At 39.2% G+C, this 23,681-nt stretch overlaps 1 protein-coding gene and 1 non-coding gene across 2 annotated transcripts; one reads left to right on the top strand and one right to left on the bottom strand.

Annotated features, from left to right (window-relative positions):
* The first annotated feature begins 4,430 nt into the window (after nucleotides 1–4,430).
* On the top strand, nucleotides 4,431–8,508 carry LOC130957284 (S-adenosylmethionine carrier 1, chloroplastic/mitochondrial-like). Its single transcript, XM_057884151.1, has 7 exons — nucleotides 4,431–4,509; nucleotides 4,703–4,785; nucleotides 4,888–4,964; nucleotides 5,368–5,458; nucleotides 5,915–5,932; nucleotides 7,635–7,862; nucleotides 8,443–8,508. Exons 1-7 carry the CDS (start codon nucleotides 4,431–4,433, stop codon nucleotides 8,506–8,508), a joined length of 642 nt encoding a protein of 213 aa, XP_057740134.1.
* A 10,385-nt stretch (nucleotides 8,509–18,893) lies between these two features.
* Nucleotides 18,894–19,001, bottom strand: LOC130958966 (small nucleolar RNA R71). The gene has a single exon (XR_009078064.1). It is a non-coding gene; the product is annotated as a small nucleolar RNA R71 (small nucleolar RNA).
* Between the last annotated feature and the right edge of the window lie 4,680 nt (nucleotides 19,002–23,681).

Raw genomic sequence — 23,681 nt, 5'->3', positions numbered from 1 at the left:
AACATATGAAAAGGAATTAAAGAAAGACATTGTAAATAAAAATCAAAATAATCAATTAAAAATAAAAGTAATCCTTGTATTAAATAATCCTAAAAATATTCCAATGGTAAAATTAAATAAAGCAAAGGACATGGAAGAGTAAAGCCAAGTAAAGAAATGAACTAGAATGACGAAGTCTTGATGAGGTAATAACTCTTCTCAGTATCCCAATGCAAAAAGTGGTAGAAAAATAAAATCCTAAGAACTATGAATATGTAGAGAGAAAAAAACCTAGAGGAGGAGTAAAAACTAGATCTAAAACTAAAACTGTGTAGAATGAATGTTATCCCCGGTTTTTGCATGTTCTCTGGCTCTTGTCTGCTGTTCTGGGCCGAAAACTGGGTCAAAATAGGGTCCAAAATTGCCCCCAGCGAATTCTGCAGATTATGCCGATCACGCACGTCACGCGATCGCGTCATCCATGCGGACGCGTCATTCGCGTTTTTCCCTGCCACGTGTTCGCGTCGTCCACGCTTTCGCGTCACTTGTGCTTTTCCAATCTGCGCGGTTGCGTGAGCCATGCGGCCGCGTCACTGCGATTTCTTCTCTTTCGCGCGAACGCGTGAGCCATGTGGCCGCGTCACTTCTCGCTGGTTATCTCCTCAATTTCTCGTGTTCCTTCCATTTTTGCTAGCTTCCTTTCCAATCTCCAACTCATTCATGCCCTATAAAGCCTGAAACACTTAACACACAGATTATGGCATCGAATGGAATAAAGGAGAATTAAAATGCATAATTAAAAGTCTCTAGAAAGCAGTTTTCAATCATGTAATAATTTCAGGAAGGAAATATAAATGCATGCTAAGCTAATGAATAAGTGGGTAAGGATCATGATAAAACCACACAATTAAACACAATATAAACCATAAAATAGTGGTTTATCAGTCTCTTCATTCTCAACTATGACTTGTGCTTCCTCTTCCTCTTTTATTTCTTCTATCTCGATTCCCTCCTCCTCTTGAGTGATTATGATCAGACTTGGGTCCTTTGCCACCTTTGGGATTCGGTGGAGGTTGAGAGGGGATGGTACTAGAATTTGGAGCTTGAGGAGCGGAAGTGGAGGGTGGGTCCATGCGTGCAAGGAGAGCTTGTAGAGTAGATGTAAGACCGGTGAGGCCGGAAGCAAGTGTGGTTTGAAGCTCTTTTTGGCCTTGGAGAATGGTCCGGAGTGTATCATCTTGATTGGGAGAAGTGGAAGGGTATGTGATTTGAGGGGCTTGTGATTGGTTGGGTAGAGGTGGTGGTCGTTGATGTGGTGGTTGATTGGTTTGGTAGTTTCTTCCTTGGTTTTGTTGGGTGTATGGTTGGCTTTGGGAGTATGGTCGGTTTTGTGAGTTGTTGTTATTCCATCTTTGATTGCCTCTATTGTTGTTGTTGTCCCTACCTCCTTGTTGGTAATTGTCCCTCCATTGGTTGGAGTTGTCCCTCCAATTTTGATTAGAATTGCCACCCCCTTGATTGTAGTTTCCTCCTTGTTGAGGATACCCATGGTTGAAATTGCCGCCTTGTTGGTAGTATCTTTGATTCGGGCAGTCATAGAAGTTGTGGGTAGCCGCCAACATGTTGTCTTCTTGAAGACTTGGGCACTCGTCCGTGTAGTGGGAATAGCAAGAATAAATGCCACACACTTATTGGGGGACTAATTATTGACTATATTGTAGAGAAGGTGGTGGAGGGTGTTGTCGATGAGGTTGTTGTTGACCCAATTGGAGTTGCTTTAGGATGTTTGTCATCTCGCCCAAGGATTTGGCAAGAGCGATGGCCTCGGTACTAGAGGATACTTCATTCACGGTCTTTGGGCGGTTGACTCTCCGTCTAACATGTTTGTTGGACTCGGCCAAGTCGCCAATGAGTTACCATGCTTCCTCCGCCGTCCTATATTTAGACAAAGAACCATTGCTAGAGGAATTCAAAAGAGTCCTATCTTATTCTCGCATCCCTTGGCATATGTAGCCGAGCAACACTTGAGTGTCAATCATGTGATTGGGGCATGCGTCAAGAAGTTTGCGAAACCGCTCCCAATACTCGCATAGGGGTTCCGTTTCGGCTTGCACAATGCATGAGATCTCCTTCCTTAGCTTGTCCATCCTTTTCGGGGGCAAGAATTTTTCTAAGAACCCTCTTCTAAGTAAGTCCCAATCGGAAATAACATCACTAGGTAGAGTGTAAAACCACTCTTTAGCTTTATCCTCAGGAGAGAATGGAAAAGCAAACAACCATATAGCAACTTCATCGGATCCTTCCCGTCTAGTTGTTGAGCATTCACTATGAAAATCCTTGAGGTATCGAATAGGATCTTGTGCGGGAAGTCCATGGAACTTAGGTAGGAGGTGAATCAAAGCGGTCTTGAGTTCAAAATTTGCATTCAAGTTTGGATGAAGCACATGAACGGGTTGAAGAACATAATCCGGTGCACCCGCTTCCTTGAGAATAACTCTCCTCGGAGCGGCCATGATGTCGGCACCTAGATTAAAAGAAGAATTATTAGTAGTATTAACGGAGGGATAGCTAGTGCCTTCTTCGAATGACGGTTCGGAATTCACTTCGGGTAAGGTTGGTGAATTGGTAGGAATCTTTTCACCTTCCCCAAAGGTTAACCACCTCCGAGCTTGCCTAATATGGAGCAAAGTTTGTTCAATTTCCGGATCAAATGGGGCTAAGCTCGGATTCAGTTGTGAAAGCGTCATGCAATGAAGGGAGTGTAAAGCTCATGGCAACAAGTGGAATTAGAAAAAGATTAATCCTATGTCAATCAAACAAAGAAGCAATCAAGAGAAAATGCAAGTATGTACATATACACATATTTACACTAAACAATAACATGGCACACATAAGCAATTCCCCGGCAACGGCGCCATTTTGATAAACGAAATTTTGTATATCGATATAAAATTTAATAGTGAATACAATCGTGAGTATAGTCTAGTCGACCCTCAAATCTCGCATCAAACAATTCTACAATCTACAATCGAGAGTATTAATATCCCGAGTCGTCCTCCCTTGGAATTGCTATAGAATGCATGTTATTGGTTAGGAAGCTTTTGTTGTGGTTTTTTGAAGATTGGTGGACTAGTTCAAGCTAGCAAAAGTAGATAACAAACAATCAATATTAAAGGACTTGGCCAAGGGTTAACATTGGAAGTTCTATCACTATAGTTTCCTTCAATTATGATAATAATTAAGTCTTGCTTCACTTAGTTGACCCCTAATTATAGAAGAGATTCAAGTGAAAGTAATTAGCTTGAGTCACAAATCCTAGCTTTACCCTAAGGGAATCTAGCTTTAGTGCACTCCAAACCAATTAGCAATTCTTAATTCTCAATCAACAATTGACATCCACTATTCAAGTTTTTCTAATGGTTCAAACCCTAAGCCAAGTGAAAGACTTTTACTCCATAACTAGTGTTGGCATTTTATCAAACATTTGGTGAGCATTCATAAGAGACATTATGAAATTGAGATGAACAATTGAATTCAAGAGATCTAAATTGAACAATTACAAGTAATGGATATGAAAGTACCTCAAGTCACTAGTCTCAAAGCTAGATCCAAAGTGAGAGGATCCACTACAAGAAAAATACCCATTCTGCCACACTTTTTTTAAACTACATTTGAAAAGCATAGCCTATTCTATACGCTTTTCTCCGTGTTGCCTTTTTATAAGAGAAAAGAATACACAATTATGGCATCATTTAAAAAGTGTAGCCTTAGGTATTATAGAAATCATTTATAAAGTGTAGCCGTAGATTGATACCTATAGATTCACTTTTCGTATCAAAGGGAACGCTTTTAGAGGGTAGCCTATTTATTAAGTTTTGGGTGCATTTTAAAAGTGATGCCTAATGTATCTAGAACTAAAAACTTAACACTTGTAAATTTTTTCACTCTTAACACTTGTAAATTTTTTCCCTTTTATCTTTTTATCCAGCTCACACTTAGTGAAAATATTCCCTCCAAGAGAAGAAAAACATTTCACCTTGCACAAAGAAAAACCCTCATCGTCATACACTCAGCTTACATACACTCAGCTGACAAAGAACCATTTCACCCGTTTAAAAGAAAACACTCATCGTCATCACCCGTTTAGAAGAAAACCCTCATCGTCATCACCCTCAGCTCGTCCTCACCTTCAAAAAACCCTCCTGCATTGTGAATCGAAAACCCCAGTCACCACTGACCCCCACTCACCACTCACCGCCACACACCACTCAACACTAACCAGTGACTGTCGCTCCAAGCTAAGTCGCCCTCTTACACTGATCGTAGCGCGTTGCCCAGACCGTTCATCTACCTTCGTAGTCTCTGCTCTTACCATCACTGGTCACCATCGTCGTATCTGCGCTCACTGTTGCCGCTCAACCAAGTTGTTTCTGCTCTCACCGTTGCATCTCATGCTTGTTGTCTCTGTGCCGACCGTCGCCGCACGCCTAGCATCATTGTTCTCTCTGCTCACCATCGTCGAGAAGGTATGTATAGATTTTCATTTGGTTCTGAAATTGGAGGTTTAGGGTTTTTAATTTGGGGGTTTGGTACACTAGTTGCCTGTTATCAGTGAAATCTGAAGTTTGGTTTAGTTCAAGTGAAATCTGAAGATTTAGTATATGCATTGATTATAGTGCTATTAGTGTTGTGTTTGTTCAATGACATATGTATGATATGGCAGATGGTTGCATTGCTGGAGGTGTTGCCGAAGTCGTTGTAGAAATAGCTTTGTACCCCATTGATACCATCAAAACTCGATTACAGGTGAATTTAATATATGAGGAAGCTTATAAGGCTACTTCATATGTGTTTACATCTACATTGTACTTAAGATTTCATTTTACATCTCATTCTTTCCTATATTAGGTTGCTTGTGGTGGAGGGCAAATTATCTTGAAAGGTCTATATTCAGGGTTGGCTGGAAATCTTGCTGGTGTCTTACCGTGGGTGAACTCTTTTGTACACCTTACCCTTTGCCATTGATAAAGCATTCATATTTGAGCTAATATTTTTCAGTTTATAATCAATCATTCAATCTAATAAAATGAGAACTTGTCCCATGAATACATAGTTTACGAGATGAATTCTACCTTGTAGTAGCTTAAAATCACATTTAAATGATTTGGACTTATATCTCATTAGTGTTTTAACTTATTCAATCTTATGCTAACTTTCTTCCCTGACTAAAAATATAGGAACTTATGTCTATAGATGATGTTTCCTTTGTGGCAATACTTTGTCCTTTTCTTTTACCATGTCAATCCTTAGCTATAATTTCTCAGGCTTGTGTTTACTAGGTTAATCCTTGTATCGATAAATAACTTATTATCCATCCACTCTTGACAGAGCATCTGTGATTTTTGTTGGTGTGTATGAACCCACAAAGCAAAAATTGCTATGGTCCTTTCCTGAGAATCTCAGTGCCATAGCTCATTTTGTAAGTTAGCTTTCTTTATTATTAAAAATGCATTCATATTATCTTTATGGTGACACCTGACACACAACTTTTACCTTTTAAATTCGTTTCATTTTTCATTTTTTTTATACTGATACATAGATGTCTCTGAGCATTACATAGTTGGGATAAACCATGGGGTACAAGAAACAAGAGTGGCAGCAAGATTAGTAGATGACTAAAAGCACAAGCATAAACCTGTAATACTAATATTGAAGGGTAAAGGCACTTCTAAACCATCTACCTAAACATATTTATACGATGGAGAATTTTTAATAGTTGGAGGTGTAACTTTACAAATTTGTGGTATATGAGTTACATATTTTTGTTTGCTCTAAATAAGTATAATCAATTTTTATTATGTATTTATGATAAATTGTCCTACTTATAGTGCTATTAGTTTTGTGTTTGTTCAATGACATATGTATGATATGGCAGATGGTTGCATTGCTGGAGGTAACAAGAGAGCAAAGTATATGGTTCTACTTGTATATGCATAGAGAAAACGAAGGAAGCTATATATATAGCCTTAATTATTACATGTTTGGAAAATGACATAGTATAGCAAATTAATTAACTTTAATTTGGATTTTTTATATATGGAGGGACCAAATCCAATTTCAAGTGCACAAGGAAGCACGTCAAGAATTCAGGTTTGTTCTTATCTTCAGTTGCTGGCTCAGTTCATTAGGCATCCGTTTACTTCTCCGTCCTTAATTTGTATTGTTTAAAGACTTTAGAAGCTTCTGATTTATTAACCAAAAGAAAGATACTAGTATATTTGCTAAATGCATCAACAAAAGTAATATAAAAATGAAAACCATTTCTTGAGTTTACTAGTGATGGTCCCCATATGTCTGCATACATTAATTGCAAAGGTTTAGTACAAATAGATGTAGAAAGATTAAATGGCAATTGAAAAATAATCTCCTAAAGATTGGCTCTGTACATTGATGAGTATAGTTTTGTGCCATGTACTATAGTTGTTTTCATGCAACAAATCTATGATAACTGGAAGAAAATACTTGGAATCAAAAAAAAAAGTGGGTGTTACTCCTATGGCCATATTGAAAGAACCTTGGCTCATGATACCATGTGAAGATTTGAAAAAGAATCTAAAGAACATGAAGAACAGTAAATGAAGAAGAGAAATTGAGAGAGAATAAATAAAAATACATCAAGTAACAATATTATTGATTGTGTTTTAGGAACAAGACTTGCACTCCTATTTATACATTAATAAGTTGAGTAACTAACAGCTTTGCCTAATATGAAAAATCTATTAGATTTTTAATTGCCTTAACAGTTTTATTAAGTCACAAGCTAACTAACCATTCTCTACACTACTATCCTTTACAAGGCTCAATTTCATCCCTTCGATATAAAATCCTAAACTCCAAAATGAAAAACCACATTCATCTTCATCTTCTCTTCCGTTTCTGTTAACTGCTACTGCTACTCTTGTCCTTGTTTTGCTTTTTGTGTAATGATGGGCGAGTTATTCCATCATTCATAAGTCAATTGCTTTCTTTTAACATTTCCTTATACTTTGCCAATACTTTGCAAACTTAGTTTATTGAAATTCGATTGTTTTTAGGTTTTTTTATACTACAATATCTAGGAATATCAATATGTATCATTTCTCCTTTTGTTCATGATTGGTTTTTGCATTAGCTTATTCATTGATACTGAATCCTTGCCAGAAATATCATTTAAATTTTTTTCCATTAATCAAAACTCTCAACTTCTAATTCTAGTATCTTTAACATGCAATAGTTAGTTGATGTTAAATTACTAAAATTCCGGGTCAGGTAAGGATCAGGATTCCTAAGATCATAGCATGATCTTTTGCAGAAGAATTACTAACTAGATCCTAATTTTGAATGAGTTCAACCATGGTAAGACTTTGACCTATTGAAGCTTAGTCCATGGTAAGACATCAAGCCACAATTTTTTCTAGTTTCCTAAGGAATGCTTGAGCACAATGTTGGTGGGTTTCGATTTGACCAGAGAGAGGTAGTTCATAGTTGCAAGCTTGATCCTTGTGTTCAGAGAGTTTTATCAGTATGTTAAACTTGTGTTCCATGTGATTGTATTTATATTTCTCTTACTTGTTTATTTTGAGTTTTTGACCTTAATTATGTGATGAATGTTGCAGGCAAGACGAGCTTTGAGGGCGTTGAAGGCAAAGGAGAGGCTGCAGGCTATATTTCACGGAAGGCTAGTGAAGAAGCAAGCTGCTGTTACTCTAAGGTGCATGCAGGCTCTTGTTCGAGTTCAAGCTCGCGTCCGCGCTAGGAATGTGAGGAACTCTCCAGAAGGGAAAGCCGTGCAGACACTATTAGATCAGTACCGCAACCAAGCTGATCCTATTAAGGAGGCTGAGGTATTGTAAAAGCTTTTTAAATTCCTCCACCCAAAAAAGATTCTATAATGGAGAAAAATTCTCATGTCATCTAAAGATATATACATAACACTCAAGTTAGTCTTGCACTGATCTTAAATGTCATTGTAGTCTCTCTTTTTTGAAATTGATATAAAATTTTAGTTCTCTTAGACATCAATATGTATCATTGCCAACTTGCTCATTCTGGTAAATCTTTTTTTTTTAATTTTCCCACTTAAATCACCTCAAGTGAAGATATTTCTGGTGCTTTTTTCAATTTTAATCTGTACACTGTACTTGGTATTTCAATTTGATTCATTTATTTATTTTTCTTATATTAATATAATAATAATAATAGTTTTTTTATTATAGTTATGAAATCTGGGTTCTGATTTTCTGGTCTTCTAAAGGATATATGTGTGTGTGTGGCTTTTTTCTGAATTACTTAAAATGCACAAGTGTTAGCTTGGATCTATGTCTTTTGGTCATCCTAATAAATGGGGTTGCTTGGTGGTTTAGTATTTAGGGTTATTCTACCAGCTCTGTTTAACTATTTTGAGGGTATGGTTTATAATATTAGGAGTATGAGGGTGGTTGTTGTTCTGTCTTTGCTGAGGTTGATGGTGCACCTGTATCACTTAATTAGGACATGTTGCTACAACAATATGCCATTGCCCATTGTTTTGATCACTCTCTCTGGCTCTTTGATCTCAATAGGAAATGCAGCGTTTGAGTAGGCACACCCATCTCAATAAACTTGCTCATTCTGGTAAACCTTTTTTTTAAATTTTCCCCACTTAAATCACCTCAAGTGAAGATATTTCTGGTGCTTTTTCCAATTTTGTGTGATATATATATATATATATATATATATATATATATATATATATATATATAATTGTTGTTGGAGCATATAATCTTTGACATTATCTATTATGTGTAACACCCTAATATTCAAATTCTTATGCTCGAGTCATAAGTCAATGATATTACGGTGGTACGACTCTCAGGTGGATTTTTAATATATAAATATAGTTAATTTCGAAAGGAGTATTAATCGAGAAGCCTGAAAAGAGTAGAAATAAAATTGCAAAGACGTATCACTCACGTTTCGACAACAAAAAGGTAAACTGTGAAGCCGAAAGCGATAAACGGACAAGTCATAAAGGAGATTAAGAGACAGATAACAGATAGATATATATAACGTAAGTAAAATAGCCACTAGTCGCGACCCGCGAAGTTTAGGCCGGCTAGGGTACAGTACGAAAGTAGTTGACAACAATATATCCTAATCTCTCCCAAAGAAAACATGAGAGCCTCTATAGGCAAGTTCCAAAAGAGTTCAATACATAATATAATCTTTTCAAAACAAAGATGGAGAGATTCTAATCAAAACACCAAGTAGAAGGAATAAATATCTTCGCCGTCTCTCAGACGAACCGTAGCTCACTTCTGAGCACCTGAACCTGTATCTGAAAAACAAGAGATATATACGGAATGAGAACCCCGGGCCCATGGGTTCCCAGTACGGTAAAAGTGCCAAATAAATCCAATGCACTGCAATAAAAACTCACTAAGCATCCTAAACTCCTTTTCACCAAATATCCAGCCTAGATTCTCACTAATCCATAAATAGGCATCTGACGTAAGGGGAATACTAAATCTAGTTCATATTACACATGTTTTCCCATTCCGCTGATTCTTTCACGAATCGGATTCAGAATCATAAGCAAAACCATTACCAGTTGCTCTGCCTCAGCAGCTCTATATCAATACATCATACTCTCGCCTGGAGCCAGTGAAATCACATCACTACGTCCACCCAGGGGGCTCAAATGATCTCATATAAAAATCATCATCATTATGCAATCGCATTATCAATTCATCTCATCAAGAACAGCCCCCAACATCCACCAACACCATCATGAGGGATCTCTCAATTGTACAAACACAAGCAATACAGTCAAGTAATACACAAATAAGGTACAAGTAGAACAAGTAGCATGTAATCATGTAACATAGCATATATGATATAGAAATCCAAAACAAATAGGCAAACCCAAACAATTCAAACATATGCAAATGATGTATGCCTGCCCTATGGCTGATGATATCATCTGTCGGTTATCAAGCCAACCCGACGTGTCCGGTAGCTAACCCGGGCACAGTCTCTCTGTTGCGTATTAATATCATTAGAGGGAATATGTACCCTGTCACCATTAGAGGGTATCTGCGCCCTGTCGCCATTAGAGGGTATCTGCGCCCTGTCGCCATTAGAGGGTATCGGTGCCCTGTCACCCTTACAACCAGAGAGAAAACACAAGTATTGACCCGGAGCAAGCGGGACGAACCACAACCCTTGCTACTACCCAGGTAAACTCGTATCTCAGATAGTGGAAGTGCAATTCACAATTATCAATAATTCAGCATAAACATGCATGAATTCTCATCCATGGATCAACATCCATATCAGCCATCCGGCTCACGGTTAAATCCATAACCAGCCAATATTCATAGCATACACAGCTATTCCGGCCCACGGTTCAATCCAGAACCAGCCAATATTCATAGCATACACAGCTATTCCGGCTCACGGTTCAATCCAGAACCAGCCAATTCATAACCAATTACGGCCCTTCGGCCAATGGCATAACAAGCACTTCCACCACCATCCTCCACATCTCACATAATCCTCAATGATCCTCATTGATTATTCATTTTCCCCTTGCTTCACTCGCAAGTTACCTCATTCACTAGCCCTTTTCTAATAGCTAGGCATATCATAAAGATTTAAGATATAAGTGGTGAGATCGGAGGCTTAGAAGTATGAGATTTGGCTTTTAAAACTCAAATATCAACTTTGGCATGAAAACAATACCACGCGTACGCGTACTCCACGCGCACGCGTGGATGTCCTTAAAAACTCATCGACGCGCAAGCGTCATGCACGCTAACGCGTGGATTAAAATTTGCCAAATCGACGCGCACGCGTCAACCACGCGTACGCGTGGATACTCTCGTGCCCCAGGCACAAAGCTGGCACGGTTCTGGCACAACTCTCTGGAAAATGGCTGGGCATTGGGTGCAGCACTATCGGCGCGCCCGCGCACATCACGCGCACGCGTGGATGGCATTTTCTGAAAGATCGGCGCGTACGCGCCAAGTGCGCCCACGCGCAAAGGGTTATTCTGCTAAAAATTTACTAAGTTAAAAACTGCAGAATTCTCAGCTTCAACCCCCAATCTTCCGACGGACATAACTTCCTCATTTTAAATCGTTTTTCACCCGTTCTTCGAACGGCATGGACATCCCGGATCCAATTTCATTTCTAAACAGATTTGGCACAAAACAAAGATCCGTAGTCCAAGTTATGTCCCGTCAAAGTATGCCCAAAAACCATATTTTCATATAAAATCACAAAGTGCCATTTTCAAAGCAAGCCATTTTCAACTCTTTTCAAAATCAATCAAAATATGCCAATTTCAACCCTTTTGAAACCAATAAAAATATACCAAAATCAACATCAAGCCTCCTCAACTCATACATTAACACTTTACCACGAATCACAAGACCATCATATAACCATCTTTACCCATTTCAAGCAAATGGCTAAATTACAAACATATCAACATGTCATACATACCTCCTCATCTCAATTTCTAACAATACTATTTCCAATCAACCATCATTATACATAATCAATATCATAATCACTATCACGTGGTTTCACCCACAATTCAACCTTAATTATTCCTCAAGCATATATCACAATATATATACCTCTCATACATCATCATACCATCAAGACATCAATAATCATAATCACATATATGACCACATAATATTCTCAACCCAAAACCAAACATACTTCATCTACATAATTTCACCCTTCAACTCCTCAAACCTTATTATTCAATAACCAACCCAATCATTCATATATTCATTATATGAAATTCATCCAATCACTTGTATCATCATACAATGCACACATCAACTTACCTCCCTTACCTCTTTCCGGCCTCCGGCCCAAATATACGGCCTCCGGCCCAATTTCACAATTTAAATGCATAAACCACAATTTAATACTCAATACCCAATACATCAAATTTCCAATACACCAAGCACACAAGGTCACACAATTCTCAACCCAATCATCAATTCACATTACATACCAACTATGCATATTAGCATCAACCATTTACACAATCCAAACTTAATCCTAGGGGCATCTAGCCTAGGAATTCTCATCACACCACACGGTACTTAAATGAAACTTAAACCGTACCTCTTGTAGCCAAATCAATTGAGCCTCTTCTTTGGAAGTCTCCACCAACCTTAGCTCCAAGCCTCACCAAAGCTCCACAAGCAATACCAACCTCCCAATTGTGCATCAAAATCACCAAATACACAAACATAACCAATATCACATACATACATCAACCTAGGGCTCATAAGGATGATAAATCACAAGAGTTTGAGCACTTCTTACCTCAGCCCATATGAAGTAGGGATAGAACCCACTTAGAATCCATGTTGGAGTATCCCTAAACACCCAAAATCACAAGATTTCAACACTAACTTCCCAAAAACGTGTAACAGTGGGGAAATTCGAAAACTGGGCAGAGATGAATGAAATACTCACCACAAAACTTAGATAGAATTGTAGAGGATGAGAAGAGCGACGCGTGGCCGCAAACGGCTCGTCAATCGGAGCTCCGTAGCTCAAGTTATGGTGGTTTGAAGATCAAAGAGAGTTAGGTTTCCTCTCTTCTCTTCTCTTTTCTCTATTCAGCGCCCAACACTCATTCTTTAGGGCAAAATGAGCTGAAATGCTCATAACTAATGTTTATATATGTTGGGTCTTGGGCCCACTAAGGCCCAGTTCACTTATTTTTGTCCGTTGGCCCAATTTTGGACCAAAACCTTTAAGATTAGCGCTTTAAATCGCACTTCAAATATTTCTACCTCCCCTAATCATAATTCCTCATTTCTTAATATTATTTACTCATAATCGATTTTCTCAGCTGCAGTACCAGACAGGTCTCAGCCGGTACTGCCGGTCAAAATTCCACTGCGCGCTTTTACGCAGAAAACTATGTCTTCCGACTCGGAAAAATTCACTGAATCCAAATATCATATTTAAATCATCAAATTCCAATTGCCAAATCTTCCAACCATATTCGCTCCTACTTAACTTATTATTTAATCAATTTCGGTTAGACCGGGTATTACATTCTACCCCCCTAACAGAAATTTTCGTCCTCGAAAATTCCACCCATCACTACGAGTACGCGAGCATAATCTGCCTTTATATCAAACGCATAACAGTTCCAAGGTCCTTTTTACTCTGCGCGCTTCCGTTGCCGCACTCTGATTTCTCTATTCCTGAGGGTCTCGGTCGTTCGTTCAACGCCGACCAACAGTCTCGTTCCTTACTTTTACCGTCTCATCAATCCACACCCTATTAAATCTCGTCAATAATATTGCTATCATCATTAATCATAGCCATTATCCCACATCACTATAATCAATCAACGATCATCACCACACCTTAATTATACTCCATCACTATCCTCTCTGCCAAACCAATTCCTCTAATCACAGTTCAACTCCAAGCATAATCTCCAAACTTACCTTCTTATTCTCAAACCCTCAAATTCCTTCATGACTTGCTGATATAAAGTCTCTGGCTTATCAATCAAAAACCCCTTTCATTTCTAGAAATCAAATGAGTTTGGAATAGTAAGTTAACAAAATCATAAGAGTTCGCATTTCCTTTAATAATCTATAAAAGCATTTGAAACACATTTCTTTTGTTAAAATTACTCATATCAAAACCAAAACCAACACTCTTTCAAATTCTTAGGGAAAAATTTTCAACAATACCTCTCCAAACATTGGAGTTTACCACCTGTCACGGGTTCCCTCAAACCAATCTCAATACCGCATCGACATTTCGATTTAATGGTTTTCACATTCGTCTTTCAAAATCAATCATTATAAATCTCAAACTAAAACCAAGGTCACTATGACCAAACATCACAGTACTCATCTCTCAACACCACAACTTGCACTCTCTCATCATCTAAATCCAATTGTGCATTAATGATAATTTCCTCATCCGCTTTAGAACCATCAAAGCTCACAGCCGCAATCATTTCAAACTACTTGGGGATCATTACTTGCAGTAACCCGCTTAACCCTTCTAGTATTCAAACATAAGATACTATATTAAACTCTTACAACTCTTATTCGTAGCTATCCTGTGTTACTGCTTCCACAAGTTTCCGTTGCTTTATTCTGACTTCTCGTCTAGTACGAGCTTTATCACTTACTTCCTCAGGTACTCAACCACAACTTAGCATGACCGGCATTCACTAGATTTCTATCTACGATAGCCAAAACCACATACCAACTTAATCGTGCCTTTAGCACGTTGTTACCAATTCTCAAACTGTCGGATCTAACGGTATCCCCCGTTGTTGTAGTGAACACACGACCTTGTTATTGGCTCTTGCTAGTATTCCGGTTGACCTTCTTAGGGCATTTCTAGGACACATGTCCAACTCCTCTACAACCATGGCAAAGTCCCAATCTACCTCGACACGGAGTTCCCGAATGATGGCTTTGACATCACCCACCAGTCATTCCATTCTGAGGTTGCTTTCCGTTAAAGGCCTACCTAATCATTTATGCTCACCAAACCTTTTATTAAGATAACTTAGGGTTATCTAGAACAGATCATAATTTTTCATTCGACCATGTATTATGAGTGAATACCAGCCTTCAGCATTATGTAAAGTGGTAAAGAATTAAGTTATCAGTTTTCTTATTACCTCAGGTACGAAAATCAGACCTGGCAGTCTCCCGATCCTTCCGGTGTGGGCAATCTCTGACCAAATGTCCTAGCCTTCCGCAATTGTAACACAAACCCGAACCATAACGACACGGTCTATTTGGGTGATGACCTCCACATCTCTGACAGCTCAAAACATCCGAAGCAGCCACTATTTATTTTTCCCTACCCTTTCCTTGGGAATTCTTATTCGTCGCAAGGTGATGAGCGGATAATTTGTATACTTTTTGGCATTATTTTTAGTATATTTTTAGTATGATCTAGTTAGTTTTTAGTATATTTTTATTAGTTTTTAGTTAAAATACACTTTTCTGGACTTTACTATGAGTTTGTGTGTTTTTCTGTGATTTCAGGTATTTTCTGGCTGAAATTGAGGGACCTGAGCAAAAATCTGATCCAGAGACTCAAAAGGACTGCAGATGCTGTTGGATTCTGACCTCCCTGCACTCGAAGTGGATTTTCTGGAGCTACAGAAGCCCAATTGGCGCGCTCTCAACGGCGTTGGAAAGTAGACATCCTGGGCTTTCCAGAAATATATAATAGTCCATACTTTGCCCAAGATTTGATGGCCCAAACCGGCGTTCAAAGTCACCTCAAGAAATTCCAGCGTTAAACGCCGGAACTGGCACCTAATTGGGAGTTAAACGCCCAAACTGGCACTAAAGCTGGCGTTTAACTCCAAGGAGAGTCTCTACACGAAATTTCTTCATTGCTCAGCCCAAGCACACACCAAGTGGGCCCGGAAGTGGATTTTTATGTCATTTACTCATCTATGTACTAGTTTTCTATAAGTAGGACCTTTTACTATTATATAGAAACATCTAGGACTTTTGGTAGCTATCTTTGTTGTATGCTATCTTAGACCTTTGGGAGGCTGGCCATTCGGCCATGCCTAGACCTTATGCTTATGTATTTTCAACGGTGGAGTTTCTACACACCATAGATTAAGGTGTGGAGCTCTGCTGTACCTCGAGTATTAATGCAATTACTATTGTTCTTCCATTCAATTCCGCTTGTTCTTTGTCCAAGATATCACTTGTTCTTCAACATGATGAAGGTGATGATTGACGCCCATCACCATTCTCACCCATGAACAAGGTGAATGACAACCATTCTTGTTCTACAAGCATCTGAGGCTTAGTGAATATCTCTTGGATTCCTGATTGCACGATGCATGGTTGATCGCCTGACAACCGAGTGCTCGCCTGACAAACGAGCCAACCATTCTGTGAGATCAGAGTCTTCGTGGTATAGGCAAGAACTGATGGCGGCATTCAAGAGAATCCGGAAGGTCTAACCTTGTCTGTGGTATTCTGAGTAGGATTCAATGACTGAATGACTGTGACGTGCTTCAAACCTGTAACCTACTGGGCGTTAGTGACAGACGCAAAAGAGTGATTCTATTCCGGTAGGGGAGGGAACCAAACCGGTGATTGGCAGCACTGTGACAGAGTGTGTGCATTAGCTTTCACTGCGCGGATGGGAGGTAGCTGCTGACAACAGTGAAACCCTACACGAGCTTGCCATGGAAAGGAGTAAGAAAGGATTGGATGAAAACAGTAGGAAAGCAGAGAGACGGAAGGGAAGGCATCTTCATACGCTTGTCTGAAGCTCTTACACCAACGATATACATAAGTATCACTATCTTTATCTTCTATGTTATTTTTGTTAATCATCATATACATTTGAGTTTGCCTGACTAAGATTTACAAGATGACCATAGCTTGCTTCAATGCTAACAATCTCCGTGGGATCGACCCTTACTCACGTAAGGTATTACTTGGACGACCCAGTGCACTTGCTGGTTAGTTGTGCGAAGTTGTGTAATGCCATGGAATTGAACCACCAAGTTTTTTGGAGTTCATGACCAGGGATTATGAGAGTTGTGAAAAGTATTGTTCACAATTTCGCGCACCAAGTTTTTGGCGCCGTTGCCGGGGATTGTTCAAGTTTTGAGCAAGCTTTTGGTAACAATGCCTGGGATTGTTCTAGTTTGGACAACTGACGGTTCATCTTGTTGCTTAGATTAGGTATTTATTTTTTCGAAATTCTTGAAGAAGAATTCTAGAGTTTCATGATGATTTGTTGAAATCTGGCTGGCTGAGAAGCCATGTCTAATCTGATTGGACCGAGGTTTCAACTTATCACCACAAGAGCTTGTTGATTCTCATCAATTTTGCTCTTGGAGCAGTGATCTGCTAAGATTTGGCTGACCTTTGGTCATGTCTAGTGTTTTGGACCGAAGCTTTCTTTGAGAGCTTGGCTGGCTGTGAAGCCATGTCTAATTCCTGGACCGGAGTCTTAGACTAGCATTGCACTGATTCCTGGAATTCTCATCAAGGATTTTGATACCTTTTCCCATTTAATTTTCGAAAAACACAAAAAAAATTTACAAAATCATAAAAACCAAAAATATTTGATGTTTCATGCTTAAGTCTAGTGTCTCATCTTAAGTTTGGTGTCAATTGCATGCATTCATTCATGTGTCTTAAGGATCCTCAAGTAATTCTTGATGATTTTTGTGTTCTAATCTTTGAATTCTATTGACTTGAAGCATTTTGTGTGTCTCATATGCATTCTCATATTGTTAGTGTCAGTAGTATACAAACTGCTAAGTTTGGTGTCTTGCATGCATTGTTAATTGATTCCTTTTGCATTTTGATTATTAAAAATCCAAAAATATTTTTAATTTGTGTCTTTTCAAGTCAATGATACAAAGAATTGAAGATTCAGAACATACTGCAGAGGAATTATACAGAAAAAGCTGAGCATTCAAAAATGCCCAGTGAAGAAGGCAGACTGGCGTTTAAACGCCAGCCAGGGTACCTGGTTGGGCGTTTAACGCCCAAAAAGGTAGCATTTTGGGCGTTAAACGCCAGAATGTATACCATTCTGGGCGTTTAACGCCAGGATGGTGCTAGGGGGAAGATTATGTTTTCAAAATCAATTTTTTTCAAGTTTTTCAAAGTTTTTCAAAATCAAATCTTTTTCAAATCATATCTTTTCAATCAAATGTTTTCAAAATTAATTTCTTTCCTTTTTCAAAGATACTTACTAACAATTAATGATTTGATTCAAAATTTCAAGATTGTTACCTTTTCTGTTGAGAAAGGTTTAATGTTTGAATCATATCTTTTCTTGTTAGGCAAGTCATTAATTTTTAAAATCATATCTTTTCAAATTGTTTTCAAATCATATCTTTTAAAATTGTTTTCAAATCATATCTTCTCAATCACATCTTTTTAAAACCATAACTTTTCAATCAAATCTTTTTTATCACATCTTTTTCAAATAGTCTTCAATCAAATCTTTTTAAACTTCTAATTTCAAAATCTTTTTCAAAAATCACTTGATTTCTTTTTCACTTTTAATTTTCGAAAATTATCACTCAAATTTTCAAAATGTTTTCAAAATCTTTTAAATGAATTTTCGAAAATTCTCTTCCCTCCTTCCCACATCCTTCTATTTATGGAGTACCACTCCTTCTAAATGCACAATTCGAACCTTATCTAATTAAAGTTCGAATTCTTCTTCTCCTTCTTCTTTCTATTTCTCTTTTCCTCTGACATTTCAAGGAATCTCTATACTGTGACATAGAGGATTCTACACTTTCTGTTTCTCTTCTCTTTCATATGAGCAGGAGCAGAGACAAAGGCATTCTTGTTGAAGCTGATCCTGAACCTGAAAGGACCTTGAAGAGAAAGCTAAGAGAAGCCAAGGCACAACTCTCTTTAGAGGACCTGACAGAATTCTTCAAGGAAGAAGAACACATGGCAGCCGAAAACAACAACAATGCCAACAATGCAAGGAAGGTGCTGGGTGACTTCACTGCACCTACTCCTGATTTTTATGGGAGAAGCATCTCTATCCCTGCCATTGGAGCAAACAACTTTGAGCTTAAGCCTCAATTAGTTTCTCTAATGCAACAGAATTGCAAGTTCCATGGACTTCCAATGGAAGATCCTCATCAGTTCTTAGCTGAATTCTTGCAAATCTGTGACACAGTCAAGACTAATGGGGTTAACCCTGAGGTCTACAGACTGATGCTATTCCCTTTTGCTGTAAGAGACAGAGCTAGAATATGGTTGGATTCTCAACCTAAAGAAAGCCTGGACTCTTGGGAAAAGCTAGTCAATGCCTTCTTGGCAAAGTTCTTTCCACCACAAAGATGGAGTAAGCTTAGAGTGGAAGTCCAAACCTTCAGACAGAAGGATGGAGAATCCCTCTATGAAGCTTGGGAAAGATACAAACAATTAATCAGAAGATGTCCTTCAGACATGCTTTCTTAATGGAGCATCATAGGTATTTTCTATGATGGTCTCTCTGAACTATCCAAGATGTCTTTGGATAGCTCTGCTGGAGGATCTCTTCATCTGAAGAAGACGCCTGCAGAAGCTCAAGAATTGATTGAAATGGTTGCAAATAACCAATTCATGTACACTTCTGAAAGAAATCCTGTGAACAATGGGACTAGTCAGAAGAAAGGAGTTCTTGAGATTGACACTCTGAATGCCATATTGGCTCAGAACAAGATATTGACTCAACAAGTCAATTTGATTTCTCAAAGTCTGTCTGGAATGCAAAATGCACCAAACAGTACTAAGGAAGCTTCATCTGAGGAAGAAGCCTATGATCCTGAGAACCCTTCAATGGAAGAGGTGAATTACCTAGGAGAACCCTATGGAAACACCTACAATTCTTCATGGAGAAATCACCCCAATTTCTCATGGAAGAATCAAGAGAGACCTCAACAAGGTTTCAATAACAATAATGGTGGAAGAAATAGGTTTAGCAATGGCAAGCCTTTTCCATCATCTTCTCAGCAACAGACAGAGAGTTCTAAGCAGAATACTTCTGACTTAGCAACAATGGTCTCTGATCTAATAAAGACCACTCAAAGTTTCATGAATGAAACAAGGTCCTCCATCAGAAATTTGGAAGGACAAGTGGGGTCAGCTGAGCAAGAAAGTTACTGAACTCCCTCCTAGCACTCTCCCAAGTAATACAGAAGAAAATCCAAAAGGAGAGTGCAAAGCCATAGACATGGCCGAATATGGAGAGGAAAGAGAGGAGGAGGACGCCACTGAGGAAGACCTCAGTGGGCGTGTACCAATCTCCTCTGAGTTCCTCAATGAGGAACAATGGGAATCTGAGGCTCAAAATGAGACCATAGAGATTCCATTGGACTTACTTCTGCCATTCATGAGCTCTGATGAGTATTCTTCCTCTGAAGAGGATGAGTATGTCACTGAAGAGCAAGTTGCTAAATACCTTGGAGCAATCATGAAACTGAATGACAAGTTATTTGGAAATGAGACTTGGGAGGATGAACCACCTTTGCTCACCAAAGAACTGGATGACTTGTCTAGGCAGAAACTGCCTCTAAAGAGGCAAGATCCTGGGAAGTTTTCTATACCTTGTACCATAGGCACCATGACCTTCAAGAAGGCCTTGTGTGACTTAGGGTCAAGTGTAAACCTCATGCCACTCTCTGTAATGGAGAAATTAGGGATCCTTGAGGTGCAAGCTGCAAGAATCTCATTAGAGATGGCAGACAATTCAAGAAAACAAGCTCATGGACTTGTAGAGAATGTTTTGGTGAAGATAGAGGACCATTACATCCCTACTGACTTCATAGTCCTAGAGACTGGGAAGTGCATGGATGAATCCATCATCCTTGGCAGACCCTTCCTAGCCACAGCAAAGGCTGTGATTGATGTTGATAGAGGAGAGTTGATCATTCAAGTGAATGAAGAATCCTTGGTGTTCAAGGCCCAAGGACATCCCTCTATCATCATGGAGAGGAAGCATGAAGAGCTTCTCTCAAAACAGAGCCAAGCAGAGCCCCCACAGTCAAACTCTAAGTTTGGTGTTGGGAGGCCACAACCAAACTCTAAGTTTGGTGTTGAACCCCCACATTCAAACTCTAAGTTTGGTGTTGGGAGGTTCCAACACGGTTCTGAGTATTTCTGAGGCTCCATGAGAATCCTCTGTCAAGCTAATGACATCAAAGAAGCGCTTGTTGGGAGGCAACCCAATGTTTTATAGTTAACTATTTTCTTTTGTTATTTTATCTTTTTTGTAGGTTGATGATCATAAGAAGTCACAAAAACAATGAAAAAGCAAAAACAGAATGAAAAACAGGAAGAAAAATAGCACACCCTGGAGGAGAAGAAGCTGGCGTTCAAACGCCAGTAATACTAGCTGTTGGGCGTTTAACGCCCAGTCTGGCACCATTCTGGGCGTTTAACGCCAGAAAGGGGCACCAGACTGGCGTTAAACGCCAGTAAAGGGCAACAACCTGGCGTTAAACGCCAGGAATGGGCACCAGCCCGGCGTTTAACGCCAGAAATAGCTCAAAACGTGATTTTGAGCAACATTTGGTGCAGGGATGACTTTTCCTTGACACCACAGGATCTGTGGACCCCACAGGACCCCACCATCAATCTCTCTCTTCTTCCCCCATTCACCAATCATCTCAATACCTCTTCCCCAAAAACCCTTCACCTATCAAATCCCATCTTTCTCTTCACCACTCACATCCATCCTTCATAAATCCCCACCAACCTCACCCTTCAAATTCAAACCACTTTCCCTCCCAAACCCACCCTCCATGGCCGAACCATTACCCCCCTCTCTCCTATAAATACCCTTCTCCAACCCTTCATTTTCACACAACCTAAACACCCTTTCTTACCCTTCTTGGCCGAACACACCACCTTCCCCCTCTTCCTCATTTCTTCTTCTTCTACTCTCTTCTTTCTTCTTTTGCTCGAGGACGAGCAAACATTTTAAGTTTGGTGTGGTAAAAGCGTTGCTTTTTCATAACCATTTATGGCATCCAAGGCCGGAGAAACCTCTAAAAAGAGGAAAGGGAAGGCAAAAGCCTCCACCTCCGAGTCATGGGAGATGGATAGATTCCTCTCAAGGGTGCATCAAGTCCACTTCTATGAAGTTGTGGCCTTGAAGAAGGTGATCCCTGAAGTCCCCTTTTCACTCAAAAAGGGTGAATATCTGGAGATCCGCCATGAGATCCGAAGAAGAGGTTGGGAAGTACTTACCAACCCCATTCAACAAGTCGGAATCTTGATGGTTCAAGAGTTCTATGCCAATGCATGGATCACCAAGAACCATGACCAAAGTGTGAACCCGAATCCAAAGAATTATCTCACTATGGTTCGGGGGAAATACTTGGATTTTAGTCCGGAGAGTGTGAGGGTGGCGTTCAACTTGCCTATGATGCAAGGAGATGAGCATCCTTACACTAGAAGGGTCAACTTTGATCAAAGGTTGGACCAAGTCCTCACAACCATATGTGAAGAGGGCGCACAATGGAAGCAAGATTCAAGAGGAAAGCCGGTTCAATTGAGAAGGCATGACCTCAAGCCCGTGGCTAGAGGATGGTTAGTGTTCATACAACGCTCAATCATTCCCACTAGCAACCGGTCCGAAGTTACCATAGACCGGGCCATCATGATCCATAGCATCATGATTGGAGAAGAAATAGAAGTTCATGAGGTTATAGCCCAAGAACTCTACAAGGTGGCGGACAAGACCTCCACTTTGGCAAGGTTAGCCTTTCCTCACCTCATTTGTCACCTCTGTTATTCAGTTGGAGTTGACATAGAGGGAGACATCACCATTGATGAGGATAAGCCCATTACCAAGAAAAGGATGGAGCACACAAGAGACCCCTCTCATCATGAGATCCCTGAGATGCCTCAAGGGATGCACTTTCCTCCACAAAACTATTGGGAGCAACTAAACACCTCCCTAGGAGAATTGAGTTCCAACATGGGACAACTAAGGGTGGAGCATCAAGAACACTCCATTCTCCTCCATGAAATTAGAGAAGACCAAAGAATCATGAGGGAGGAGCAACAAAGACAAGGAAGAGACATTGAGGAGCTCAAGCACTCCATAGGATCTTCAAGAGCAAGAAAGAGCCGCCATCACTAAGGTGGACCCGTTCCTTGAATTTCCTTGTTCTTTATTCTTCTGTTTTTCGATTTTTATGCTTATGGTTATCCATGTTTGTGTCTTGTGATCATTAGTGTCTTAGTGTCTATGCCTTAAAGTTATGAATGTCCTATGAATCCATCACCTTTCTTGAATAAAAACGTGCTTAATTGAAAAGGAAAGAATTGCATGAATTCTGAATTTTATAATAGTTTAATTGTTTTGATGTGGTGGCAACACTTTTGTTCTTTGAATGTATGCTTGAACAGTGCATATGTCTTTTGAATTTGTGGTTCATGAATGTTGGCTCTTGAAAGAATGATGAAAAAGGAGACATGTTACTGAGGATCTGAAAAATCATTAAAAATGATTCTTGAAGCAAGAAAAAGCAGAAAAAGAAAAAGAGAAAAAAAAAAATTTTCGAAAAAAAAAAAAAGAAAAAAAAAAGAGAAAAAGAAAGAAATAAAGTTGTGATCCAAGGCAAATAAGAGTGTGCTTAAGAACCCTGGACACCTCTAATTGGGGACTTTAGCAAAGCTGAGTCACAATCTGAAAAGGTTCACCCAATTATGTGTCTGTGGCATGTATGTATCCGGTGGTAATACTGGAAGACAGAGTGCTTTGGGCCACAGCCAAGACTCAATAAATAGCTATGTTCAAGAATCATCATACTTTACTAGGAGAATCATTAACACTATCTGGATTCTAAGTTCCTAAGGAAGCCAATCATTCTGAATTACAAGGGATAGAGTGAGATGCCAAAACTATTCAGAGACAAAAAGTTAAAAGCCCCGCTCATCTAATTAATACTGATCTTCATAGATGTTTTTGGAATTCATTGTATATTCTCTTCTTTTTATCTTATTTGATTTTCAGTTGCTTGGGGACAAGCAACAATTTAAGTTTGGTGTTGTGATGAGCGGATAATTTGTATACTTTTTGGCATTATTTTTAGTATATTTTTAGTATGATCTAGTTAGTTTTTAGTATATTTTTATTAGTTT

The sequence above is a fragment of the Arachis stenosperma genome, chromosome 10, assembly GCF_014773155.1.
Source record: "Arachis stenosperma cultivar V10309 chromosome 10, arast.V10309.gnm1.PFL2, whole genome shotgun sequence".
NCBI lineage: Eukaryota > Viridiplantae > Streptophyta > Magnoliopsida > Fabales > Fabaceae > Arachis > Arachis stenosperma.
Note: the sequence above shows the minus strand (reverse complement) of the source record. Positions and strands in the feature narration are given on the sequence as shown.

Bases quoted from the DNA above. Each gene is read 5' to 3' on its own strand.
- LOC130957284 (XM_057884151.1), top strand. From the start codon at position 4,431: ATGCTTGTTGTCTCTGTGCCGACCGTCGCCGCACGCCTAGCATCATTG. The intron at 4,786-4,887 runs GTGAATTTAATA...TTCCTATATTAG, and splicing joins CCATCAAAACTCGATTACAG to GTTGCTTGTGGTGGAGGGCA. The intron at 4,965-5,367 runs GTGGGTGAACTC...CACTCTTGACAG, and splicing joins AATCTTGCTGGTGTCTTACC to AGCATCTGTGATTTTTGTTG.